This window comes from Thamnophis sirtalis, unplaced genomic scaffold, assembly GCF_051295495.1.
Source record: "Thamnophis sirtalis isolate CommonGarterSnake01/CBP01778 unplaced genomic scaffold, rThaSir2_p1.2 scaffold_5, whole genome shotgun sequence".
NCBI classification, from domain to species: Eukaryota; Metazoa; Chordata; class Lepidosauria; order Squamata; family Natricidae; genus Thamnophis; species Thamnophis sirtalis.
In genome coordinates this window covers 37,353,358-37,381,070 of record NW_028261385.1, presented here as the reverse complement: position 1 = coordinate 37,381,070, position 27,713 = coordinate 37,353,358, and the positions used below count along the sequence as shown (strand labels likewise).

General features: G+C 38.5%; 1 protein-coding gene across 1 annotated transcript; it reads left to right on the top strand.

The window, feature by feature from the left end:
- Nucleotides 1-1,422: 1,422 nt before the first annotated feature.
- Nucleotides 1,423-27,334, top strand: NAIP (NLR family apoptosis inhibitory protein). Its single transcript, XM_087715669.1, has 15 exons — nucleotides 1,423-1,504; nucleotides 3,862-4,439; nucleotides 5,811-5,910; nucleotides 7,374-7,455; nucleotides 7,961-8,009; nucleotides 10,012-10,137; nucleotides 12,444-12,543; nucleotides 14,037-14,118; nucleotides 14,943-15,000; nucleotides 17,483-19,585; nucleotides 19,962-20,138; nucleotides 22,083-22,244; nucleotides 23,536-23,622; nucleotides 23,795-23,959; nucleotides 25,901-27,334. Exons 2-15 carry the CDS (start codon nucleotides 3,863-3,865, stop codon nucleotides 26,263-26,265), a joined length of 4,233 nt encoding a protein of 1,410 aa, XP_087571795.1. The 5' UTR covers nucleotides 1,423-1,504; nucleotide 3,862; the 3' UTR covers nucleotides 26,266-27,334.
- The last annotated feature ends 379 nt before the right edge of the window (nucleotides 27,335-27,713 follow it).

Here is a 27,713-nt window from a genome sequence, read left to right as displayed (position 1 = left end):
GGTGCTTATGTGGCTTCAGCTAAACATTCACATCCCATTAATCACCATCCTAAATATATGCTCCTAAGAAAGTGATGGCTGACCTTTTTGTCGTTGTGTGCCAAAGGTGCGCACACCCAACAGTGTGTGCCCCTGAACCCATAATGCAATGCGCACACGACCTTTCCATGTGCCCTACCCCCTGCACATGTGTGCTCAACCCCCTTGAGCCCCGCCCCACATGCAAGTGCACATGACCCCTTGTATGAATCCTGTCCTGTGCATGCACATGGAACGCTCCCATCCTCCCCCACATGTGCACATGACCCCCACGCACTATTTTGGACCTAGTAGGCTTTCCTGCAGCTTCCTGGGAGCAAAAATGGACCATGTGGGGGTTTCACTTCACCCTATTTGGGCCTAGTAGGCCTACTGGGAGTAAAAATGGGCTGCAGGGGTCTGTGCCATGCCCCCATGCATGTGCACCCTTCATGCATGTGCATGGATGTCCCACATGTGCTCTGCACATGCACAACAGACCTGAAAACCAGCTGGGTGGTGGGAAGTGCGCATGCATACACGGTGAATCTGAGCTGTGGCGACAGCTCGTGTCCATAGGTTTACCATCATGGCCCTAAGGTATATGTATATATTTTTATTTTGTTTTCTAACATCTATTTAAAATGAACATTTTTTCAGTGATAGATAATTGGCTACCAGACTGGAACAATATCAGATAGTACACAAAAAAGGTGAAAATAAAAGAAAAAACAAATTCCTGGGCTGCTGATATTGCTGCTTCTGGCACATTTTCAGAAATTAAATTTGACTGATTTTATTAGCAATTCTTTCTTCAGAATGTATGAATGTCTGAGTATAGCTTGTTTTAAAAATACCCCAAATTGTTAGTCAAGCATTGAAATAGGTGATATTTTTTAAAGACTATCTATATGCAGCAATAAAAAATGAGTCTAGAAATAAGCTAAATCTAGATTACATTATTGTTCATTACTTTCAACTTTTATCCAAGAAAAGCAATTACATTGTAATCATTGAAACGAAGTTATTTCCTTAAAACATTAAGACAACACTTTTTAATAACTGAAACTCAACTTTTATTTTTGTTTTTGGCATGTACAATAAACAGTTTACTTTTTATTTTATTAGAAAATTTGCATCATTAACACTATAACTTTTGATAGGGTTCCAGGAATATTTTTTTAACAAGTTCTGTGGCTTGGAAAAATGTGAAAACTCCTGATTTAGTTAATCTAGTTCAACTCTGTATTCTCATCCCCACCCCCACCCCAGCAATAAAGTCATTTTTCTCCCGAGACTTTGCTACAGAAACTGCTCTGCCTTTGTTTCACTTTCCACAGATACATTTCTCAATTGAGTAAAGTCCATTTTTCTCACTTCCTCTTTCCTGTAAAGGAAGAGTTTTCTTTTGGTATGTGGGCTGAGAGATCCTTTTCCCCCTGAAGCAACTCATTTCAACTCTCTGTGAATCAGGACCTGGAAACAGGTAAGTTCCAGTGATTGATACTGAATTATCAATAAAGAAAGATATCTGTAGCTCGGGGTTGAATGAAGATATCCATGGTGCTCTTAGAGCTTGCTTGTTTTCTTGCAGATGTTTCATTACCCAAACTAGGTGACAGCTCTAATGATGTTACCTAGTTTGGGTAATGAAATGTCTGCAACTAATCTGAACTATATTTTTGAGAATGAATTTGACGTTATTTAATATACGATGTCAAAGAATACAGTGACCATATAAAACAGAAATATGCATTCCTATTTCCTCCTATCTTTTTTCTCTGTGTTCCATTCGGTGTCAGTTTAGATATATATTTTTTTAAATGAAGCAGTTGCTGCTATTTGGTTCAATTGCAATATGACACATCTGAAAGACAGGTGATGTTAATTTGAAGTGTTTCCTGTAGGTATTGAGAAATAGTGAATAGTGCATTGTTGAGAATAAAGGTTTCTTTTAATGCCAGAATCATTACTTTATTAATACCACAGCAAGGAGCCCAAAGATTGTTATAATTTCTGATTTGGATTTGGGCTCTCTTCATTTCCAAGCCATTCACACAAATTTGAACTGCAAGTGGCATTTCATCTTCATGCATAAGAAAATGTCCTGGAAATTAGTTTTTGCATTGAACAAGTAAAAAGGAAAAATGATGAGAGAACAAGCATACATACCAGGTACACAAAATCTACCTCTATATCCTTTGCTGTTTCCAGGGTGGCCCTGTGAGCCAGATCTAAGTACCCCAGGTCTTGAGTTTGTCACCCCTGTACTAGATTCATACTACAAAAAGGAGGCACAGGAGTTTTCATACGGGTTTTTGTAACAGCTCGAAAAGTGCGGGGAAATGGAGAGGAGGCAGTAACCTGTAAATCCCTTTTAGCAGAAATTGAGTTCAGATTACAGTAATAATTGACATCCTGCCTATGATTTTGTTTCTACGGCCTGGCGGAGGAACTCGAAGGTCATCCTGCACCAAGTGAATGTTCATAATACGCCAGGATAAGCAAAATCTTGAGCAATTTTGTGGTTTTGGATGAGTTTATAAAGTCTGTGAATGAATCCTGTCCCTTTCCTCCTAGACTGGTAGGCTCAGGGGCTGAGGATGGATACAAGCCGGAGGGTAGATGCTCTCTTGATATTCCTTGGAAACTCTCCTTCATGCCTGTAATCTATCCTCCAGGATAATATTGAACACAGTTCTAGTGTGCTTTTCAAAAATTGCTAAATTGTGTTTCCAAAAATGACCCAGCTTTCATGTTGCAACAGTAAAGGATGAACACATTATGAAACAGAAAGCAATTTGTCACATATTCAGAAATAGTCTCGCTCACAAAATGGAGGCATGGAGCACTTCTGATCCTGCAGCCTGCTAGATACGCAACTTGATAATTGGCTAAACCCAACAATAATTCTCTTGTCAACCTAGCAGTTCAAAAGCATGCAGATGCAAGTTGATAAATAGGTACCACTTTGGTGGGAAGATCACATTATTTCATGTACCTCAGGGTACAGTCCAGAGGTGGGTTGCTCCCGGCTTGGCCCGGATCGGGTGAACCGGGTGTAGCGGCGACAGGAGCATGCCTGAATCCGTAGGAAAAAAAATGGCAACCCACCACTTGTACTGTCATGCTGGCCATATGACCACAGAATTGTCTTTGGACAATTCTGGTTCCCTCCGCTAAAAAACAAACATAAGCACTGCCCCCCTAGAGTTGGAGTTGACTAGATGGGAAATCTGTATCCTTACCTTCATTCACCTAGACACTCTTTAGCAGATATTATGGGTAGAGATGAGTAGTTGTTTTTTCATCTAGCAGTTGAAGCTCAGATGGAGGGAAAGGAAACTAACCAGTTGTCTTCCTTAACTTCTCCTGAATTAAAATTATAAGACAATACCAATTACCATCCTGGAAATAGGACTCAGCTGTTAGAGCAGCAAATTTTAGACCAGTCAGATTTATACCACTTCAAGGACTGGTGGATTATACTATACTTTAACCTTGTTCTCTGGCTATCTCATTTACAGTGGCGATGAGTGTATCATTGAAAGATTTGAAAGAAAAGGTTAGACCATCATGGAGAAAATCAATCTCTCCGGTTGCTAGCAGTAAAAAATGTCTTGATTAATCAATTTGGCTGGGCATAAAATGTAATAAGTAATGCTCTAAAAAATTAGCAAAATGTACTCCTTGGAATAGCACTACTTTCTATTGACTCCTTGGAAAAAACCAAACACTATAATTATTATTACCGGTACTCTGTGCAATGAAGAATGTAATTTCAGAGTCCAGATCATTTATGATGTATTGACTTACAATTTTGTTTTGTTTTTAATACCGTAGAATGGCTGACCAAGAGACTTCTGCAGATATCAATAACATTACAGAGCTGGATCCTACTCATCTTGAGAGTTTTTACCCTCAGTCAAATTTTAATTTTAGCAAAATGATGGAAGAAATGGAGGAAGAATACCGGCAAATTCGCAAGCAACTGCAAAGAGGGTTTAATCCTACAATGAGAAGTGAAGCCAAAAGGTTAAAAACTTTCCTCCTCCTGCCTAGTGGTTGTAAATCATCCTGGGCGCCCTCAGAAATGGCTGCAGCTGGCTTCCATTGGACTAGTGTTAAGACTGCAATACAGTGTTTTTGCTGTGGATTAGTTTTGCTTGCACGAAGTCTTGAAAGGTCACCTTTTGAGGAACATAAAAAGCAATGGTCCAGTTGCGAATTTATTTTAGGCAAAGAGGTTGGTAACATCTCTAAATATGACACTCGAGTACAGAATCCAGAAAACACTTCCCTAGAAGTAAAAAATAAGTACAAAGAAATGGAGTCAAGACTTGAATCCTTCTCCAACTGGCCATTTTATTGCAAAGAGATACAGCCTGCTTTACTAGCTGATGCTGGATTTTTCTTTACAGGTAATCCCAAAGCATATTTATTTTCTAATTTCTAAAATCTTCACACTGCAAAGAGAACATAAAACATTACAGGTTTTTGGTTGAGATGCAAAATTTGGCTAATGGGCTGCTAAACAATACTGCCACAATTTGCTGTCCTGTAATTGTACCACATTTCCAACACTCTGCTGTTGAGAAATATTACCATTTTTATGTTGATCAGTGGCACTATTCCAGGGGTGGGATTCAAATGTTTTTAACTACTGGTTCGGTGGGTGTGGCTTTGTGGGCATGGGGTGGCTTTGTGGGTATGGCTTTGTGGGTGTGGCAGGGGAAGGATACTGTAAAATTTCCATTCCCTCCCCACTCCTGGGGGAAGGTTACTGCAAAATCCCCATTCCCTCCACATCCCACTAACCTGCTTTCCAGCTCTGTTCTCCTGTTCAGGGCAACAAAAGAAGATCAGCTGGGAGGCAGTGGGGGTGGGGCCAGCCTATTTGCTGGTTCTCCGAACTACTCAAAATTTCTGCTACTGGTTCTTCAGAACCTGTCAGAGTGGCTGAATACCACCTCTGCACTATTCCTACTGTACACCAAGTCACAAACCCAAATAAGCCTTTTTACTGGTGTTTCTGGCAGCTCATTCATATTAACTGGGCTTTTTGACAATGCAGGGTTCTTATTCCTTTTCTCCAGGAGGTGCCTGGACCGTAAGCCCGCGGACCAAAAGAATTGTCTGGGACACCAAGAAAGTTGTTGTTGTTGTTTTATGATTTTTTAAATGTATTTTTTATGATTTTGACTGCTGCTTGTAAGCCACACAGTATTATTCTATGTAAGATAGGCAGCAATGCAAGTCCAATAAACAAGCAGTCCTGGTATTTGAGCCCTGGTGGAGCAGAATGCAAAATTGCAAGCTAACTCTGCCCACAGCCTGGAGTTCAATCCTCAAGGTTGATTCAGCTTTCTAAACTTCTGAGGTCAATAAAATGAGGATCCAGATTGTTGAGGGCAATATGCTGACATTATAAACTGTCCATAAAATGCTGTAAAGCACTATGGGGCAGTATGTAAGTCTAAGTAGTATTACTATTGCTATTTTTCTTTGGCCAGCCAAGTAGAAGCTTACATGTTTTGTTCCATAGGCATCCAGTAGAAGCTACAATTAAGTCTATAAATTCAATATAGCATTTTTATATCTACTATCGGTATGCATACAGGTTGAATCTATTGAGTTTCATAAACAAGGATGATTAATATAGCTTTCCCTATTAATACAGTCCTCTGCTTGTTTGGCATTCTTATAGTACTGGTTTGCCTTCCAGAAGGATAGCTTCAAAGTACCCAGAGTCAGATGAGTAGCTGAGCTCTGTGTAATTGTCTTTCATGCAGGCATAAAAGATACAGTTCAGTGTTTTGCCTGTTCTGGGTGTCTGGGAAATTGGGAAGAAGGTGATGATCCATGGAAGGAACATGCAAAATGGTTTCCTGAGTGAGTAATACACGAGACAAGTTCACAATCTCTTTATATTCCTGATTCTAATATTGAAGATAGCAGTACTGTAGTTATATTCCCAGCAGCTGAGACCCCACTACCAAATCCCTTGAAGCAAACCCAAGATAGCCAAGTGAACAGAAGAGCCAACAGTATCTTTGATCTGCGACCACCAACCACAAGCTTCTTTGCTGACCATGTCTCCAGATTATCCTTGAAGGAAAGGACCCTCATTGTAGGGTAATAGTAATATAGCCTCATAACAACATCATTCAATATTCATCCACCACAGGGCCATTGCAGTGTTCTTTTTTGGTTACTTCTATAGAAATGCCTTCCATATGCATTCTCAGTTGCAAAAGTGTTGTTAGAATGTCTTTGTTGCTCTGTGTCTGCGAAACATTCTCCTTTTGGAAATGAAATTGAATTTTACCCACTCTGCATCCTGGAAGAATATCTTTTAAATGTAAATGTCAAACAATTTTAATAGTTTTTAAAATGTTTACTTACATAGGTTTATGTTAATATAAACTGCCATCATTTTTTTATTTGAACAATGCTAGGTATTGCTTTAGAAATATTCATAATAAGATGAGTGCATAAACTAAATCCCCATCATGGTTGGATTTGTAAACCCTGATCCAACCCAATATCTTAAACATCAGTAACAAACAACAATGAAATTGATGTCATTACATAAACATATTACCGTAGAAGTAAACTCAAAGGAATGCTGAATGAGAAAACATAATATAGGTAGACTAAAGGGGTGCTTGGAAGCCTTAGGCTATCCTGACCCATTCCTGCCCTTCCAGGGTGCTGATTGGCGTCTTATTCCATACAACAAATGACTCTCTCTGGATTGCTTGGGATGAACAGGTAGAAGAAACAACTCTTCACCATCAACATCTCCAACCTATCATTGTTCCACCTTCCAACACTACCATTTTGAAAAGTGGAATGGTAGTCAGATTTCAATATAGTAGTTTTGTTACTAGAAAGACAATGGAAATACTATGAATAGATACATTTATGCATTAATTTCTAGTGGGTAAAATTCCAACCTGATATCCTCAAAATATCTTTAATTGTAATAACCATTGCCAGCTAGCATTACAAATAATCTACTACAGCAGATAGTGGAATCTATAATCCAACATTTTTGGCAGGCACCAGCTAGAAGAACCTTGCTCTTGGATATTTGTATGCTAGTTCTAAAGCAAATAAGTATAAGAAACCTGACAATAAAAACTAGAACAACACATCCTTCTTATTTCATAATATGAAACTCAATTTGCTCATTGTAGAAAATCTCCACAATACATGGTACCAATTACTACATATTTACATTTGTGCTTCAAGTTCTTGGTCAAATGCCAGGACAGACTGAAATTTTATTAATTGTTCAAATTTGTTGTGATAACCAAAAATATATAAATGACCATTATATTATTTTATAGGTGTGAATTTCTTCAAATGAAGAAGTCTAGAAATGAAATTAAACAGTATATTCAAAGTTATTGTGGATTTCTTGACGTTACGGTATTGTTTTTCCATTTTTATTTTATTAAAACATTAGCCTATGTTTGTTTAAGGAGATACTCTTAATGAGATAATCCTCAAGATCTTAATTTTTGTGTTGCAATGTCTAACTAAACCTCTTGCAAAGTATTTCTCTAGTTTCTCTTTCTTCACAAAATTAAAAGTTAGAATGTTTGAATATTGTGAGAAATTTAAGCAACAGTTAGCTAATGTTGGGATCGGGGATGGGGGAGCAGGAGGAGAGAAAGAGGCCAGAACAATCTTAATTGTAGGACTACAAAGGGGGGGGGGTAATTGTACCTGTTCAAGACATAGTTATTTGTCAAAGTATAAACTCATGGCACATCAAAGAAAGATTACTTTAACAAAACTGTTCAATGGAGTCTTTATAGCAATTTATGTGCACTATATATAAACTGAATTCAAAGCATCAGTAGAACTTATCAAAATAATGGAAGAAATAGAAGCATGAATAAAAATAAATCTAACGTTTTGTTTTGTTTAGGGGAAGCATTTTGAAGCATCTGCCAGGAAATGTTTACCTTCTGACCCAGGTACAGCAATGGAAATAGAATTCTAGGCCTGTGATTTAAATCACAAGGAAGCAGCATAGATACCTTATTATAGTATAAGAGTATAAGACGCAGCAGAGTATAAGATGCACCAAGATTTTGAAGAGGCAAATTTAAAAAAAACAGTTCTTGCACTCTGCAGACCTCTCAAAAATGGCCCGGTTTTCGCTCATTTTTGCCCTCTCCAGCACTCTGGAAGCCTCCTAAAGGCTATGCGTGGCTATTTTTGCAAAGGGGGCGGGGTTTGGGGGGGGGGCAAAAATGCTGTGTTCAGTGTATAAGACACACCCAAATTTTCACCCTCTTTTTTGAGGGAAAAGGTCCTTCTTATACGCCGAAAAATATGGTATTTTGGATGTTCAAGCTTGAGTATTGGCCTCATTGCCTGGCTCTTATGGATCTTGTTATCAAAAACATCTGAAGAATGTGAGACTGCAAGACCATGCTAATGGTCACGAGGTCCAGAATGCCATATGATCTGCAATGTGAGTTCCCATTTCCTATTGTAGCCTGCTAAAACTAATTTTAGTGTTCATAGACCAGTGATGGAGAACCTTTTTGGCACTACCGGTCGGTTCCACCACAAAACCGTGGTAGACTAAAGCGCGCTCGACGAAAGCACGTACGTGACGTCATCACAGCGCGACGAAAACATCGCGCTGTGAGCGGTAAATTTAAAATTAAAGCGAAAACCTTACCCTAACCCCCCCAAACCTAACCCTAAACCTAACCCTAAACCTAACCCTAAACCTAACCCTTAACCTAACGCTAAACCTAACGCTAACCCTTAACCTAACCCTAACCCTAACGCTTAACGTAACCCTAAACCTAACCCTAACCCTTAACCTAACCCTAAACCTAAACCTAAACCTAAACCTAAACCTAACCCTTACCTTTATGTGAATCGGCTTGCTTTAGTTTAATTTTAATTTAATTTATTTTTAATTTTATTTGTCGCGCTGCTGATGACGTCAGGTACGCGCTTTAATCGGGCGCGCTTTAGTGGACCGCGGTTTTGATGGGTCACGCCACCGGTCTATGTGTGCTGAAAAGGTCATGTGGAAACGTACGGATACACATGCTCATCAGGGCCGTGCTCCGGAAAAGTCGAACTTCCAGGTTCTAGCGCTCATGCGTGCTGACAATCAGCTAGTTGGTACACATGCACACACCAGTTTTTGGCACTGCCGCGCACATGAAGGGATTGCTCTCTGGAAAAGCTGAACTTCCAGGTTCTGGTGTGCATGTGCACCCAACAATCAGCTGGCCAGTGCGCACATGCACACCGGTTTCCAGCACTGCTGTGTGATCATCTGATAGCTGATCAGGACAGCTGATCAGGAAAGTTGATCATCATGCACAGATGTGCACCAGAAACCCAAAAGACAAACAGGCAAGGCCGTAAGTGCCGGCTTTGTGTGCCATTTTGGGTACATGTGCCATAGGTTCGCCATCACGGTGATAGACCTTCATCATGATGCAAAGTGCAGTCACTGCAATGAAAATTCAACTATCTGCTTGTGAACACCGAATCAGTTTCTATAGAATCACATGCGTCTTTGGCTTCTTATGCTTGTACTAGTAGAATTGCTACCAGTGGTTGTGATCATGTAGATGTCTATGCAAAGCAAATATATCAGTTCAGCGTGGGCAGGAATTGATTGCAACAGTTAACATTGTTCAGTTAAATTGTTTTGTCAAAGCTTTGAAAATTTTTTATTTATTTACTTAGCGCTGTGTTTATTTTAAACACTTTTCATTAAGAACTCACAATGAGTACACTTTAACTCAGAATAATTTTCTTCTCTGATCCCATCCTGTGCGTAAATAGTGAAAGCTGTATAAATGTTTCTGTACACATGAAAAAAAGACATACAGTGAAATGATGATTTACAGTTTGCAGACATAAATCATGAAAATATGTTTCATTGACAATATCTCAGGCATTTGTTACTAAACCTTATGATATTTTTGGTTGCAAAAGAGGACCTAGAACCCTTTTGGAACATCTATAAGGATGAAGAGATTCGCCTGGAATCCTTCAAAACGTGGCCACAAGGTGCACATGCTGACCCAGCAATTCTGGCTAAAGTTGGTTTCTTCTATACAGGTAAGTCCTTTATTGCTCCCTCCACCATAATCTTACCCTTATTTACCAATGTTTGCAAAGTGTTATTGGAGTTTGATTAAAATTTTCTTATTTGCATTCAGTTCTAATTAATAATCTCCTTTTCTTTCTAATTGCATATCTTTGTATTCGTTTGCTGTTTTAAATAATGTTTTGAAAACATTTGTACATTATTTTAAGTCAAATCAAAAGACAGGTTTTGGCAGTGGTGGGATTCAAACATTTTTATTACCGGTTCTGTGGGCATGGTGTGGCTTGGTGGGCGTGGCAAGGGAAGGTTGCAAGGCAAAATTCCCATTCCCTCCCCACTCCAGGGGAAGGATACTGCAAAATCCCCATTCCCTCCTGATGAGCTAGGGAGGCAGAGAATAGATGGGGGTGGGGCCAGTCAGAGTGGTATTTACCGATTCTCCGAACTAATCAAAATTTCCGCTACCAGTTCTCCAGAACTGATCAGAACCTGCTGAATACCACCTCTGGGTTTTTGAAATGATGTCCATATTGAAATAATTTTAATTCAGTCACCTAGGAAGCTTGTTTTTAAATTTTTTTTATTCCTTGAATATAAAGCAGTGTTTCTCAAGTTTGGTGGCTTTAAGATGTGTACTCTTCAATGCCCAGGGTTTCTGGAATTCTGAAAGTTTAAGTTCACATATCTTAAAATTGCTAAGATTGAGAAACACTGATGAAGAATTAAACATTAACCACATTACTCTAAATATTTAATCTTACTACTTTTTGATGAAAACAGTAAAGGAAAATAACTCAGAGGAGAATAACTTCAGCTTTGAGTAGGTGTGAACACAGTAGTTTTGTGGTACTCATTAAAGCAGCTCAAGTTTTTTCAATTTTTATGAAAGCCTCAACAAAGGAGTAGTTACTTTAAGAGACTTCAACTTTAAATAATGTATTCCTTAAAGTGTCAGCATGTTTTTTTTCAGGCTTTCGTAGGCTGTTCATTAAAATCAAGAAATTATACTTGGTTGAGGGCTTAGCTCTATGTATGTTGTATTTAAGTGTTTAAGGAAGCATGTACAAAGGTGTCAAAAAAAGGAGATGGGAATTTAACATAAGTGATATATCTTTATATATATATATATCATTTCCTTGAATTGGTATTTGGCCTAATGAAGAGCTAACGAAGAGCTAACCCTAGCTCTTCACCCACTCACTGGAGTAAAGTGATAGGAGTCTTGGAATGTTGTCAAGGCATTCTAGGATGACTAAGGAACCTAGTTTTTAGTTTTTAGCATTGTATTTTTCATGGTTTTATATTTTTATAATTTTATTGTTGTGAGCTGTTCAGAGGCTCTTGTGTTTAATCACATTTGGCTTCTATTCTATTCTATTCTATTCTATTCTATTCTATTCCATTCCATTCTTGGAATCCACATAGCCTCATAGCTGCGCATCTATCTTTCTCAGTCTTTTATTGGATAAGATTGATGAAAGAACATTGGGAAGATGTTAATTGTTAATGGTGTGGTTTTTAATGATTATTGTTTTTCTAAATTATAAGTCAACATTGGTGTCCCAAGTCTCTGTGGCCTTAATATATTCATTCTGTTCTGTAAAACTACCCCATATAGTTTTCCTAGACACAGTTCTTAAGGCTCTCAGTCCCAAAATCATAAAGGGTATCCAGGACCAAAAACTGTTGGCTCCCTGTATTAGGTCCTCAAGCCATTTAATTTATTTTCAAGAAAAGCTACACATTTAAAAATGAGAAGAGGCTCTTCCATTTAAGTATGCCTGTCAATCAGGACAAAACTTGCACTCAACCTACCTGATATATGGGCCAAACAATGGCATTCCAATCCCCATTTCCTGGCAAACTAGGTGTCAACATCTGTTCATATTGTCTGACAAGTTAGTCCTTCCAGGTGGAAGCCAAGCTCATAGTCACTCGCATGTATCACCCTCCCTTACACTATCAATAATTCTCTTCATCTCACCCCAAAAGGACCAATTCTATGCATTCTAATAGATGTTCCCTTCCTTCTACTTATAAGTAAGGGAGTGCAGACTTTGATTTTCTGATTTTCATTTAGCATTATATTTAATGATCTTGATGTAGTGTTAACAAGTCAACTGAAGCAAAAGGGAGTATTACAGATTTCTGATAAAAATTAAAGAAAAAGATTGATCATCGATGACAGCATTCTTCTCTATCTCTATCTCTCTGTCTCTGTCTCTCTCTGCTTTTGTCTCTCTCTCTGTGTGTTTGTGTATATACTGTGTGTATACACCCGCCCCACAATGTTGAACTGCGATTGCCTTTTTTGTAGGGAAAAATGATACCGCACAGTGTTTTTGCTGTAATGGGTGTTTGAAAAACTGGGAAGAAACTGATGATCCTTGGCAAGAACATGTGAAATTTTACCCTCAGTAAGTGAAGATTGTACTGAATTACCTGTTACAATATAATTTATAAAAATGGTATAACTTTGTTTATAAGTTACAAATACTTGCCACTCTTGTAGAAATGAATAAAATAATAAATAATAAATATTTGAATAAATACGTATGTTTTACCATAGTTGGTTGATTTAATTACTCTCTAAATTGTACTGAGGGGGGGTCTCCTAGGGAGTTTGTTCCAACCTCAGTAAAACATTTTCCAAACTGTGGGTCCATTATGTTAAAAAAATGAATTCAATATAGAAGTCAAACAAAACATGGCAAGATAAGCAGGATGTTTTCCAGTCTTCCACTGAAAAAAGTTAGGAGGACTGTACATGAATAAGTTGTCCTATGGATAGCTTTAAGCACCATTGTGAGTTCCTTAACTTCAATGCTAAGAACTGGCAACCAGGGAATCTGTCTCAGCGGGGGAATAATATTCAAACTCTCCAGAATATGGCAATATGATGGTGAGAAGCACCACTCACCCATATTGTCACTTTTGGCCTAACTTTAATTTTCTAATTATATTAAAGAATTGCTTCATGACCAGATTGTAATGATCCTGTCTTAAAGTTTTGGTGCACTAATCATTCTTTCCTCCAAATAGTATAGAAGTCTCTCTTTTTATCAAACAGCCGGCCATCAAATGTGGATATCTGGTTGGATTCAGCAAGTGTCTTAAACTATAAATGCTACTCTAAAGAAGAATGCCCTCCCAGAGCAGATGTATTTTCTTAATCTTAAAATTAGCAACAGTACTATTTAATTTGCATTCAACCTCAGTTTATTTTCTCCTACACCTAGTCCCTAACATCTGGAGATATACAGAAGCCTTGTAAACTTCCTACTTGGAGTTTGCAGAAAAGAAGTATAGGTGCTTGTCATATGTATCCAATTATTATTATGAGTCGTGGTGGCACAATGCTTAGAGTGCAATACTACAGGCTACTTCTGCTGACTGGTGATTGCCAGCAGTTCAGCAGTTCAAATCTCACTGGCTCAAGGTTGACTCAGCCTTCCATCCTTCTTATATTAAAATGAGGATCCAGCTTGTTGGAGGCAATATGCTGACTCTGTAAACCACTTAGGGCTGTAAAGTACTGTGAAGTAGTATATGTCTAAGTGCTAGTGCTATTATTTCTATCATCTTAATTAGCAAAACATGCAGACTGCTAGGATTGGTGATGATTATAGTTCAGCCATCACAAGTGGTTCTAGCTTGGAGCAGACTACATAGTCTATTGATGGATCCTAGGCTGTGGTATAGGTATAGAGGTATAGTTTTATCTGTTTGAAAAAAAGAATGCAACTTAAGGCAAACAGACTGGTTGGTGCCAGCTAGAACATACAGATAAAATAGCAAGATTCAATCATTCAATGGTGCACTCTCTAAGTGCGTTAACAAATACTACAGTTCATACAGTTCATTTTGTTGATCTCAGTTAACACAGCTATTCTTTAAAAATGCATTCCAGCTGTAAGCTATCAAATCCAGAAAGACGGACATCATCGGAAAATAGCAAAATGCAACCAGAGGCCAAGTCACAGCATGAAAAGGTAAAACAGAGGGTAGGATTTGCTAGATTAAGTTTTTCATAATAGAACTTAATTTCCATTTGTATAAGTGGAAGTGTCAGAGGAATAAAACAAGAATTGTTACTGCTTTTGTGTAATATTCTAAGAAATTGTCCCTGGTGTGCACATATTTTAGATTTTGGTCAGAAATTCAGGGTGCCACTATAGACCCACACAAGAGTGAGCTTCACTGAATAGCAGGTGATTGCTTTTAAAAAGGATAATAGAATGTCAGAAAATAAAAGAAGGATACTACATTTCTTATTTAGCTAGTATAATTAGCTTACATCTTATATAGTACAATACCTCCTTTACATATTATGCAACATCTATTGGTTGTGCTGGATCTTTATATAATTTTTAGTACCATTAATTATAAATGGGTGAAATAGAAGAAGGTTCAGTATCACAATGGCCATGTTGCTTCTTAGAAGTTGATGCTGAGGTAGTGGGGGTAGTTATAAATTTGTTGTCAGCAACTGTGCCCCAAGTGAATCATATTATCAGTGTGTGCAATACCTATGGTAGCAACTTAGTTTGCAAATATGGAAGAGCCATACCAGTACAGTAAAGATTTTCATATTACAATGTTCCATAAGATTCTGTCTTGTCATCCAAAATGAAATAATGGTTTACATGAAATTAATGAGATAGATTGTAGTTGGTGCCACCAACTATTATGAAGGCCAAGGAGTGTCTTCAAAATCTAATAGACTAAATAGAATGAACAGAAATTTAATAAAGTAAAATAAAGTGTCCTTCTCTGTGCTATATAGGACAGAAACTTAATGTGCTTTTTTTTTTAGCAAACATATTACAATGAGAATTCAAATGAGATAGAAGCTGTCAGCTCAGCCACAACCAGTAAGTATTTTACCACATGGAATGACATGGATCACTGAGATTTTGCCTTAAAATTTAAGATAAGTATGTGAAATGTTCAGTTTATTCAGGGTCTAATAACCCTGCACTAAAACACCTGTGTAGCATTTGTATGCAGTTCACTGATTCAACCGTTTTTTTTAAAGGTTTTCATTTATATTAGCATACCTAAGCTTTCAGGCCAAATGAGGAGCAAACAGTCAACTGCATTGCACCACTGAAAATCAAGAGAGATGCCTTATGTAGATGTTAAATTATAGTATACTGCAAACCAAACCTGATATGTGTGAAGTCACTGGTCTAAAATAAAATATTAATTTATAATAATAATATAATGGGGTGCCTTTGAGCCAATTTTGACTCCTGATGACTGCTTAGATAAGACCCTGCAGTTTTCTGGCAAGGTTTTTATTTTGGGAATTGGCTTGCCCTTCCCTCTTTCCTAAGGATGAGAGGCTTATAGTCTCCTGATTTCTAGCCTGGTGCTTAATCACTATCTTTTTCTCTCTCTCACTCTCACATACACTCACACGAATTTACATACATAGGAGTTATCATAATTATCTTTATTAAACATTTTAAGTTTACAGAATTATTTTATTTATTTATTTGCCATATTTTTTGGACTATAAGGAGCACCGGAGTATAAGATGCACCATGATTTTGAAGAGATAAATAAATAAATAAAAAGTTTTTGCACTCTGCAGGCCTCCCAAACTCTCTGCACAGCTCCTTTTTTTGAAGAAAAAAAACCAGCATGTAGAGCTTTGGGAGGCTTGTAGAGTGCTCCTGGGGGCTGCCCCCCCCAAATGAGCAAAAATGGCCCATTTTCCACTGATTTGTGCCTTCCCCAGCTCTCAGGAGCACTTTGCAGGCCTCCCAAACCCTCTGATTGGCCATTTTTGCAAAGGGGATGGAGTTTCGTAAGCCAAAAATGCTGTATTCAGTGTATAAGATGCACCCAGATTTTCAGCCTCTTTTGGGGGGAAAAGGTGCATCTTATATTCTGAAAAATACAGTATTTGTTTATTTATTTATTATATTTATAAAGCTGCTCATTTTGTTATCAAGCTCTGGAAGCTGACAGTATACTAATTTCTTTGTCTTTGTTTACTTTATTATTTTACCTCTGTTTATACGCCTTTGCATTATACTTCTTTTTTATTATTCTAAGACACCTGGATTAGCCCTACGGTGAAATAATAGGAAAATAAAGTTAACAAATAAATAAATGAATAAATCCACAATAATAATCTACAGTTGGCATTTGAGAATCCTTATTGAGAATGTGATTGTTATTTGGTGTTTCCCAAACCAACATTTGCTTGCCTGATCCCTTGACGGGCCTTCTTTCCTTCAAATTTGGTTTGGTTTGGTTTGCCTTTATTTGTATGCCGCCCTTTTCCCTGGGGGGACTCAGGGCGGCTCACAATTCAAAAGAGGGAGGGGGAGAAGACAAACAATAGACAATACAGCATGTTAAAAAGAAAACACAACAATCGCACAATTTCATCTTACCAAATTTCATCTTACCAAAGCAGGAATTAATTTCTGATGTGCATTTTCATTTTGTTTACACAGTCCGCAAGATATATAATGCCAATATATTCATGGAGAGCTGGAATCTTTCTTATAACTACTTCATATATTTGTGCTTCACATTAAGCAATATTGTTTTAAAATTACTATTTACATATTGAAAACATTAGAGTGGCAAATTCTCAAATGTCATCTACCATTTCACCATTCACTTGTATAGATGTATATTTATATGCATCTATATGTATATTTATATGTGCAATATGTATGTCCTTGATTGGGTCTCTTTGCAACATAGTAATTAAGAGCAGATGCAGCAGATAAGTAAACCCACTCCATATTAACATTTTACTTATATCATATATCCAGGGGTGGGATTGACATTTTTTTAGCAACCAGTTCTCTGCCCAGTTGTTGGGTGGGCATGGCCATGAGGGCATTCCCTAGTTGGCTTCCTGCACCACGGGAGTGGGGCATTTTCACCCTCCCCAGATCCCAGAGGCTTTCATCGAGCCTCCAGGAGGGTGAAAACGGCCTGTTTCCGGACTTCCGATAGGCCCATTTTTCCCCTCCCAGAGCCTCCACACAGGCCCTGCACTTACCTGGCATCCAAAATGGGCCATGTGGGGACTCCTGGGAGGGGTGGGGCAGGGTGGGCGAGGTAAGCCAGTCCTTTCAACTACTGGTTTGATGAACCAGATTAAAATTAACATCCAGTTTACCCGAACCAGTCCAAAACAGCTGAATCCCACCCCTGCGTATATCACTAGGAAGTGTGCAAGTAAGACACAGCTTTGCTATAGTATAGTATGTCCAACAGGAGAACAGCCAAATAAATGGAAATGAACAATTACAAATAACAGTTATAGTTGAAATACGTCAGATCAACTTTATGAAGGCAAATATCTCATTTCTGCTTTTACAGACATTGCTCTGGATGAATACGAATGGCTGCAAAGAAAGCTCTCAGAGGCTTATAATGATCTCAGTTTCAGGAAAACGTTTTCTTTTGGGGATCACACTCATTTTGCCCTTGACTTGAAATTGCTTTACGGGGATGTGGCCATTGTCTCCAAGGACATCAGTAACCAACCACAGCAGCAACTGACATTGCCGGAGGTCCTGGAGAGCTTGTATTCCATTACAGTAATAGAAGGAGAGGCAGGTAGTGGAAAGACCGCCTTGCTTCGGAAAATAGCAATTCTTTGGGCCTCTGGATGTTGTCCAATGCTCAGCAGATTCAAGTTAGTTTTTTATTTGTCCCTGAATTCTGGGGAACGTGACCAAAGTCTGGCCGACCTTATCTGCAGTCAGGTAATAGGGCTTAAAGGGATCTTGACTGAAGATTCTCTGAAGAACATATGTCAAAATTTAACTAGCGAGGCCCTGTTCCTTTTGGATGAGTTTGACAAGATGAATGGGCTTCCCTGTGCAGTCGAAGATTTGATTCAAAAGAACTATTTGAACAAACACTGCTTGGCTATTGCAGTTCGTCCTCACCAAGTTAGAGGAATTCGTCAACATGCAAACACCCTTCTCAGTATTTTGGAATTCCCATTAAGTAGCACCCTCTATCTGTTAAGAAAACTATTTTCTTACAACGTTCGGCTTTTGGGAGACTTTTTTATTCAATTGTCCTATGAAGAGACAATGCGTTCCATGCTGAAGACTCCCCTTTTTGTTGCAGCCCTTGCCTCATACTGGATTCAGAATCCCAGTGGCAATATATTCACTGGTACGGTCATTTTAAAAGCCTACAAGCTGTACAGCTTGTTGAAATATCCTCAAGAAGTCGATCGCATGACAGCCGTGATGTCTGCTTGTGGTGAATTAGCTTTACAAGGTCTCTTCAAATCCCTTTTTAACTTCAGTGAGAAAGACCTGTCTGAAGTTGGAGTTAATGGGGAGGAAGCGCTCTACTTTGGATTGCTGAGTAAGTTTACTGCCCAAAGGCTCCAGCCACTCTATAAGTTCTTCCACCTTTCCTTCCAAGAATTTCTTGCAGGACAAAAACTGTGTGAGCTCCTGGCTTCAGATGTGCAGGCAGATATAAATAAAGGCCTGGAATACTTGCGGCAAATTGACACATTTGTGAAAATTAATGGGCGCTACCAATATATTTTGAGATATGCTTGCAGTGAACCATCCAAAGCAGTACCCATAATAATATCCCACCTACTGAACTTACTCAGCTGCAAGAAGCCACCTGAAAGCCATTCAGATAATTCTATTTATTTGCAGCAAACTCCAGACCTTAATTTAAAGCAATATCAGCTTATCAGCGCAGCCTCTAGTTTGATTCCAGAATATCATCACTCACAATTCACTGAAACTGTATTGGTATTTGCTACTGAGTTAGCCTATCAAAGCAATATGGTTTCCGGTTGTGCACCTATGATTTTAGAGTTTCTGACTGGAAAAGAGCTTCCGTTATATTTGTTGAAAAGTGGATCCATCCATAAATTATGTCTGGATTATCCAGAAAGTTTGTTCTTACCAAGTAGATTTGTGCAAACGCTTGCAGGGAGGGAGGTATCTATAGATATGGCTGCAGCAGAAAGTGCTTTTCTCAACTTGAATGTTCCATCGGTTGAACCAATATACACTCAAGCTTTTCAACTCTTCAGTAATGTTACTCAGCAACTAAAAGAAGACTTAGATAATATTAATAATTTTAAGACCTATACATGCAGAGAGATTCCAGATTCCATAATAACTCCATTACTCTGTGTGAAAAGCCGTGAGAAGATTCCATATCTGAAATTTGCTGTCAGACATATGACTTCCCTTGAAGCTCCTGATGTTGAGAATTTAAAATTGCTCTTCTCATTTTTTGATAATATTGAACTGAAGTTGCAAAATTGCAAGGGGCTCCTTGAGAATATAAAGACGGCTATTGAAGAGAACTTGAAGTCTTTTAAAACATGCAGCTTAGATAATACTGAACTGAATGAGCTGGAAGAAAACCTACTTCTTTCAATGTCTTCACTTGAATCCCTTGACGTTAAGTGGAGCGCTTCAGTACCAGGTACTTCTATCTATTTTGCTTTTAAATTATAATGCAATATTCAATATTGCTGGATCTTCCAAGATTCATGGTGGAAATATTACAAAAATATTTTTAATAAATAAATCAGGAAATACTGGAGGATTAGGGGTAACGTAAATGGTTACCAAGAGTGGTGGTGGGAGAAGACTGTGTTTGATTTTGCTTGATTTTTTTGAGGATTTCCTTAATAATAAGTATCATTAAATCTGACAAGCATGTCAAACCAACTTGCCATAAAACACACTAAATACTGTGTTCACAGTAAGCATGCACAGGATATCATGATAACCCCAAGTAATGCAATTTACATATTAATGTTTAAATAAATGTATTGATTATCTATTTGCCTTATAAGTTTCAGAAACACTCTTTGCCAATTTGGACAAATACACATTTTTAAAGGAACTGTCGTTGAATCTATCTGACTGCCAGAATATGTCTGATACCATCCCAGAGGGGTTCAAAAATCTTCACAACATTGAGAAATTGATTCTCTGCAATGTTCGTTTTAAAACAAATTCTGCCTGGCTCGGTAAGTGCTATGTGTATAAAATTCAAGAGTACTTTCAATGGACAACTGGTTGCATATGGATAAAAAAACTGAGAGGTTTAATGTTTTTATCCTTTTCCTCTAAGATAACACCCATTTTTAAAAAATGTGTCTCTTTTAAGTAATATTAGAACTGAGAATTCTTGTCCTGTTTCTGAATGTAGTAAGTCCAGATCAGAGGACTCTTAAATGGAACAGATCAGGGGTGGGTTTCTGACGGCGTTACTGCTGGTTCAGTGCATGCGCATATGTGTAGTTGCCTGTAAATAGGTCTGCGCATACGCAGAACATTAAAAATGTCAAAAAAACATGTCACGCCGACCAGGGAACTGGACCAGGGATTTGTGATGAGCCTGCTGTCCCTACCAGTTCAGCGACCCACTCACAACTTCCACTACTGGTTGGCCCAAACTGGCGCGAACTGGTAGCAACCTACCTCTGGAATAGTCTTTTCGTGAAGAAGGATTCACCGAGGCTTCAGGCAGTCACAACCATGTGAACGTAATCTCAGTGTGTAACTAAGAGCAGTGACATCAAGTTGTGTATTGCATTGTTTCAAACTGTTTAATATTGTACATCACCCAGAGCTGTGACAGTGCTAGGCAGTCTACGCATTTAATAAACAAATAGACCACCAACCAATCTAGGCAAAATGCTGACTGCAGCATTGGGATGCAACCCCGGTCACTTTTGTGCATGCATTGGTGTGGCATGGACATACAAATGGCTGGGGGCTCAAGCGAGATGTTGCAATTGGTTTTTTTTGTCTATTTTTACCTCCCTCTAATGGGAAGCATTAATTAGAGAAAAAAATGGGTTAAATGCTTAAAAAGAATGTGAGGATTTTAATAAAGTCACTGTGTTTCATCCTTAAATTTTATTTTTAAATGCCATACTCATACCGTTAATTGTATAATCATTAAGATTATATCAGTATTGCCGCAAAATTCTGGGGCACTAAGAAAATATCTATCTATCTATCATCTATCTATCTATCTCTATCTATCTATCTATCTATCTATCTATCTATCTATCTATCTATCTATCTATCTATCTATCTATCTGTTTTATTTGTGCTGATAAATAAATAATAAATAAATAATCGGGATAAATAAATAATCAGGGGTGACTACTAGTCTCCCTTTATTTATTTATCAGCACAAATACAACACAAATGTAACAAAGGCAACAGTAAAAATATTGGGTTTCTGTCGTGATGGTCTCTTGTGACGAGCCGATGGACAGAGAATGGAAATAGTTAGCTTCCTCCCATAATTGGGGCATACCAGGGGTTGTGACACTATATATAGTGTATATATATATATATATATATATATATATATATATATATATATATATATATATATATATATATATATATATATATATATATATATATATATATATATATATATATATATATATATATCTGGTATGCCCAAATATGGGAGGAAGATCACTACTTCCATTCTCTGTCCATCGGCTAGTCACAAGAGACCATCCAGACAGAAACCCAATATTTTTACCTTTTTTGTTACATTTATCAGCACAAATACAACAAACAAACACACACACACACACACACACACACACACACACACACACACACACACAGTACATATACTACAATGCACATAAAATGTTTGTACATAGCTTTCCTTCATATCCACATGATAGATTGATGTGGAAATCTGACTGGAAGAAACTTGCAATTCATATCATGAGGAACTAGCAGAAAATGAAACTGGCAGATTTGTTCATGCCTAGGGTAAAAAGGAATAGAAGTGAAATATACGCTTATGTAGAATAGATTCTTAACTAACATGAAGTAAATCTACTGTACGCCTGACACTACTAAAGTCAACAGTAGCTTAAAATCCTTCACATTACATTATGTTTTTTTTCTTTTTTCTTTTTCTTTTACAGTTGAACTCATACAGAACTTTCCAAATCTCTCTGTCTTCCATTTGCAAAACACCATTTTCTTTGGTATGGGAGCTCTTATGAATGCAATGTCTTCCTGCAAGAAGCTCACTGAAATTCTACTCAATGACTTGAATGTTGGAGATGACGATCTGTATGCCCTCGGTAAGAAAAATTTAATTGACAACTTTTGCAGTATTAATACCAAATTACACTTTTGCTTAATAACAAAAAAGTGACAATTCAAAGGCCATGAAGTTCTCAATTTAAAATATATCTCGGAGATTAGAGCCTTCTGTGCTGACCTCAACATACTTGGGAAATGATGTATCCGGTTTGTTTTTCTTCCATTCTTATACACACATTGCTATCAAATAAGAGTGCTGGATATGCAGGGGTGGGCTGCTGGGGGTTCACACGGGTTTGGGTGATCCTCTAGCTAGTATTCTTCCCAATTCGGCGAACCCTCCCAATGCCAACCCTGGCTGGCCACGCCCACCTCGCACCTCCCACCTTCCCCTCCCCAGAGTTTCCATGCGGCCTGTTCATCATGCCAGGTAAGTGCAGGGACCGCGTGGAGGCTCATGGAGAGTGAAAAACAAGCCTACTGGAAGTTCCAGAAGTCTGGAAACAGGCCTGTTTCTGGCCTCTGGAGGGCCTCTGGAGCCTCGAAGAAGCTGTTTTTGCCCTCCCGGAGGCTTGAGGAAAGCCTCCAAAGCCTGGGGAGGGGAAAAAAAATCCCCTCCCACTGTGGTGCAGGAGGCCAACTAGGCCACACCCACCATGGCCACACCTATCCAGCAACGGGGCAGTGAACCCGTTGCTGCAATTTTTGAAACCCACCCCTGTGGCTATGCTGTTGTATTTGTAATAAGAAAAACCATAAAAGGTTGCCTGCAGTGGACAGGAGGAATGACCCTGAGGAAAAGGAGGAAGAACTGATAACGATTGAATAAAAGAAACTTGAGTCAAGGCAGTACTGTAACCTGAGAAAACAAGAGATGTTTCTTTTATCTGTTTTGGCAATAGCTTTTCCTTCTGCTACTCAAGGTCATTCCTTCTTCCAACTTTATTCCCACAAATAATCCAATTTCCTTTTCATATAGCAAGAGGTCCTATGAACTGGAAGAATCAGAAGTGTTTGTGTCAAAATCTGCAAGATTATGACTGCGGTATTGTGATCAAAGCCAATTCTTTTGTACATAGGTTGATACTACATTCATATACAAAAGGGTAGAGCTTACCATAGATTGCGGTGACACACCCATCATCTTGCAGGTTTTGGCCATAAAAACCTCAGATAAATAGATTACAAAAAGATTAAAGAGTGATAAAAAGCATTTTATTATTGTAAAAGTATTGGTGAAACTTTAATCCTATCATCTGTTGATTTGAATTGAAGGCAGTTATTTGTAGTTTGTTCATTTATGCCGATATTTATTTTTATATGTTGCAGCTGCTGTTTTGCCAAATTTTACAGCATTAAAGATACTGAATCTCTCAAAATTGCATTTGGAAAACAAGGAAGCATGCAGAGCATTGGGTATGGTTTAACTTTTCATTCCTTATGAATATGTTCTGAGGTATGGTATAGTGCTGGTCTAGAAAATTCAGCAGTTATGACGTTGCATTTTCTTGAACAGGTTATATAGTCTATCTGGACAATACATTTCCTGGGAGACACCCAATTACCACATTTTTTTTTTACTTTGCAGCATTAGCTTTACGTTCTCTTATAAATTTGGAAGAGCTTGTTCTACCGAATGGAGAAGGAGTAAGGCATGCAGCTAAATTGATTATTCAACAATGTTTCCATTTTCCAAATCTTCGTAAGTTGGAGTTCAGTTTGTATTTAAGTGCTGAAGGCCTGTTGGAAATAGGTAAGTTTTTAAAACAGGTAATCTTTATACAACTTTTCAGCATAGGCCATACTCTGTTCATCATCCAGTTGATAGATTTGGCTTGGCCTATCTTATCCCTAATATGAGCATGGAGCTGACAAACACATTTTAAAACCTCTTAGAGCAATGGTTCTCAACCTTCCTAATGCCGCAACCCTTTAATACAGTTCCTCATGTTGTGGTGACCCCCAACCATAAAATTATTTTCATTGCTACTATGTAACACCGGGAGCCACAAAACCTGGGTGGGTGTGGCCAACTCAACATCACTCCCACCCAGTCACATGACATCCCCCCCCCACATGCTTACCAAGGTTTCATGGCTCAGTGTTTTCTGTGGGAATAGGGTTTCTCTCTCTTCTCTCCCCCTCCCTCTCATTTCTGTTTTTTTCTATTTTTCCTTTCCCTTTCTCTTCTTCCTTTCTTTCCTTCCCTTTCCCTCTTTCTTTTTCTTCCTTTCTCATTGAATACGATAGCAAATCCAAAATAAAGTTATTAATTGTAGGAAATTGCTTCTCTGTAATCTTTTCATAGTGAACTCTAAGTTGATAGAAGCTGGCAAGAGGATATATATTTTGATTTCTTTTGAGTTTGACAATATAATACGTTATCCGAAATTATAAATAATCTTATTTTCAGATGCATTTTTTTGCCATATCTGTTATTTTTTTTAAAAAAAATCAGACTTGCTTCCAATTTGTGCTTTCTGGCAAACTGCAGTTTTCTTGACAAGAGATCTAGCTTGCCATTGCTTTCGTCATAGGTCTTTCTTTCTTTTCTCTTTCTTTCTTTCCCCAATTTGTTTCCCTCTCTCTCTTTCATTCTCTCCCTTCAGCTTTCATTTCTTTCTCCCTCTCCCACTTCTCCCTCAAATTTGTTTCCTTCTATTTTCCCTCTCTCCCATTCTCTCCTTCCAGCTCTCTTTCATTTCTCTCTCGTTTCTCCCCTTTTCTCTTTCATCTCTTTCTTGCACATGCAAGCAAAATACCATCCTGAGCTGGGATCACGGCGGCGGGGACAGCGACTCCTTCCGCTGCTGCCACTGAGAAGTGAGTAGCTGACTGTGCTGTGCAGGCGACTCCTCAGCGCCAGACTCAGGTTGGTCCCCTTCGTGTTTAGCCGGAGCAGCCGTCTCTGGATGCAGAGAAGGAAGAGTTCCAGAGCCCTGCGCAAGGAAAGCCCTGTGCAGCGCAGGAGAATTGGAGCTCTTCCCTCCCTGCACCTAATCAGCTGCTGCTGCTGCTCGCCATTCTCCTCCTTTCTGAGCCAACACGAAGGGGACCGCCGCAGCTCGTGCTGACCTGAGTCTGGCATTGAGGAGTCTCCTGTGCTGCACACCCAGTTACTCACCTCATTGCGCAGTGGTGACAGCGGGAGGAGTCGTTGTCTCCTCCACCTTAATCCTGGTGCAGGAGGGTATTTTGCTTGCGTGCACGCGCGCAAGAGATGAGCATGAGAAAAGGGCTGGAGCTCTTCCTGACACTGAGTTGCCTGCAAAGGACGTGGATTTTCAAAAGCAGGCAAGAGGCTCGGGGCGGAATGCATGATTGGGTCAGCAGGGAGCCGCAGGAGAGGGCTCAAAACTTATTAAGACACCCATGCTAAGCATGGGTAACAGTGTTATTGGGGAATCTCAGCATACGCGCATTCCATGTTCCTTTATTTTATTTTATCTGCCTTGTTTTACGCCTCAGAAATGGTACCTCTTGGCTTCTGTAGCTGTGCCCAGCAACTTCCATCACTCAGAGCAAGCTGCTTTCCCAGCGTCCTCTCTGCTGTGCACATCTTTCTTTTCCCCCTCCTCACCTCCATTCTGGCTCCTACTCTGGCCCCTACCTTCCCCACACCTCTTCTTCTGTATTCATGACTTGAATTTATTTCAAAATAATTTCATTTCTTTACTCATTGTTTTTGTTTCAGCAAAAGTAGCTGCTGATGGAGGTTTTCAAAAACTTGCCTTTCTATGCCTCTCAGTCAACCATAAAATTACTGAAGAGACTTGGAGGAATTTCTTTCAAACGCTGTCCAACATGCCAGACTTACAAAGTATGGATTGCAGTCGCCTCGTTACCCATCAAATCAAATGCCAAGCAGCAACCATGAAGTCTTTTGCCCAATGTGTTTCTCGACTGCCCAACCTCAGGACAATCACCATGATTGGCTGGTTGTTCGATGAGAAGGATCTCAACATGTTTGAGATTATGAAAAAACAACATCCCCAATCAAAGGACTTAATCTTAACTTGTAAATTTATATTGCCATTTGCACCTATTATTAATGAATAAAGTGGAATGTATCGAATTTTTCGGAGTATGACGCACCTAGATTTTGGGGAGGAAAACAAGGGGAAAATGTCTGCCTCTGCCTCCCAGCAATTTGCAACAAACAGTACAGACAATATACATTGTTTGTAGTGTTATATTTCAGACTATACTTGTACAGATGCTATTAAAATAGATGTGCTTTCTGGAAGTATAGTTATTTTCTGCTATTTAAAAGAATAGCACTTTTAAAAACAATAGCACTGGGCCTCTTCAGATCAGCAAGTTTCACTTTCAATTTCTCCCAATCATCAGCTGTTACAGGCTATAGTTTATTTATTGCTGTAGTTTATTAAAGCCTCCCCAAGCCCCTGTTTGCTGCAGAGGCCAAAGGGTTGGGGCCGGTGGGTGGGTGGGTCTACATTCAGTGTATAAGATGCACCCAAATTTTCACCCTCTTTTGGGGGGGGGAAGGTCTGTCTTATACTCCGAAAAATATGGTAGTTCACTGAACCGTATTAACCTTAGTATGCCTTATACATATTCTCATCATTTATTGAATTATTTTAAAATTTATTCAATATCATCCTCCTATAATTTGCTTTTTTCACCGCCAGATTCCCATTTTTCTGAAAGCTCTTCCCCATCAGTATTGGTACCAGCTCTTGATTGGTGCCACACCCCTCTGATTCAATGGCATAGTTAGCATGGGCAGCTGAGATAATTTACTTAGTTCAACTGTAGCTGAACACCACTTGAAATTCTGTATATTGCTGAAATTTTGGTTTTAGGCCAGTTTTCCCATTGATAGGAAAGCTGTAGTAGTCCAAATTCTGACACAATTATAAATCAATGGAATAGTAACTGGCATGTAATTGGAGACCACCATCCTAAGCCTATCTGGGAAGAATTACTATTATTTTAATCTTGTCTCTCACATCTATCAGCATTTTTCCCCAGGTTACAGCATTTTTTTCCTAATTGAGACATATCTACTTTCATTCCATGTAATATTTAGCCTACTTGCATAATTGTTTTTTCTTTCTCCTTTGCTAAACTCAACTGGTAGATCATTTATGCTGATGTGTTAAGATGTCCATTCTTGTACGGTAATAATTTTACAATTGTTATTTTATCTTTTTATGTATTTTTCTGCTGTTTTTTCAAAATATAATAAGCTTAAAGGATAAGGCCATGATGTTGTTCAAGATATCTAAAACTCAGTTCACAACTTGGGCATGCTTTACTCCTTTAGCCTTGTGATCCTGATCAAAAGTTATCCTAATGCATGTTAGAAAATCCTGTTGATTTTCTGTCTCTATCTATTAAGCAGGGAAACCGAAGTATAACCTTAATAAATGTAACGTAATATATATTATGCATGTCTATGTAATTTATTAGGTATATTGCTAGCCAGTAAACATACATTAAATTAGTAAAATCGATTTATATGGTTCATATGTAGTCCTGTA

Excerpts from the sequence above, each read along its gene's own strand:
- NAIP (XM_087715669.1), top strand. The coding sequence starts at position 3,863 with ATGGCTGACCAAGAGACTTCTGCAGATATCAATAACATTACAGAGCTG. Across the intron at positions 10,138-12,443 it reads AGTTGGTTTCTTCTATACAG|GGAAAAATGATACCGCACAG; the intron begins GTAAGTCCTTTA and ends CCTTTTTTGTAG. Across the intron at positions 15,001-17,482 it reads TGTCAGCTCAGCCACAACCA|ACATTGCTCTGGATGAATAC; the intron begins GTAAGTATTTTA and ends CTGCTTTTACAG.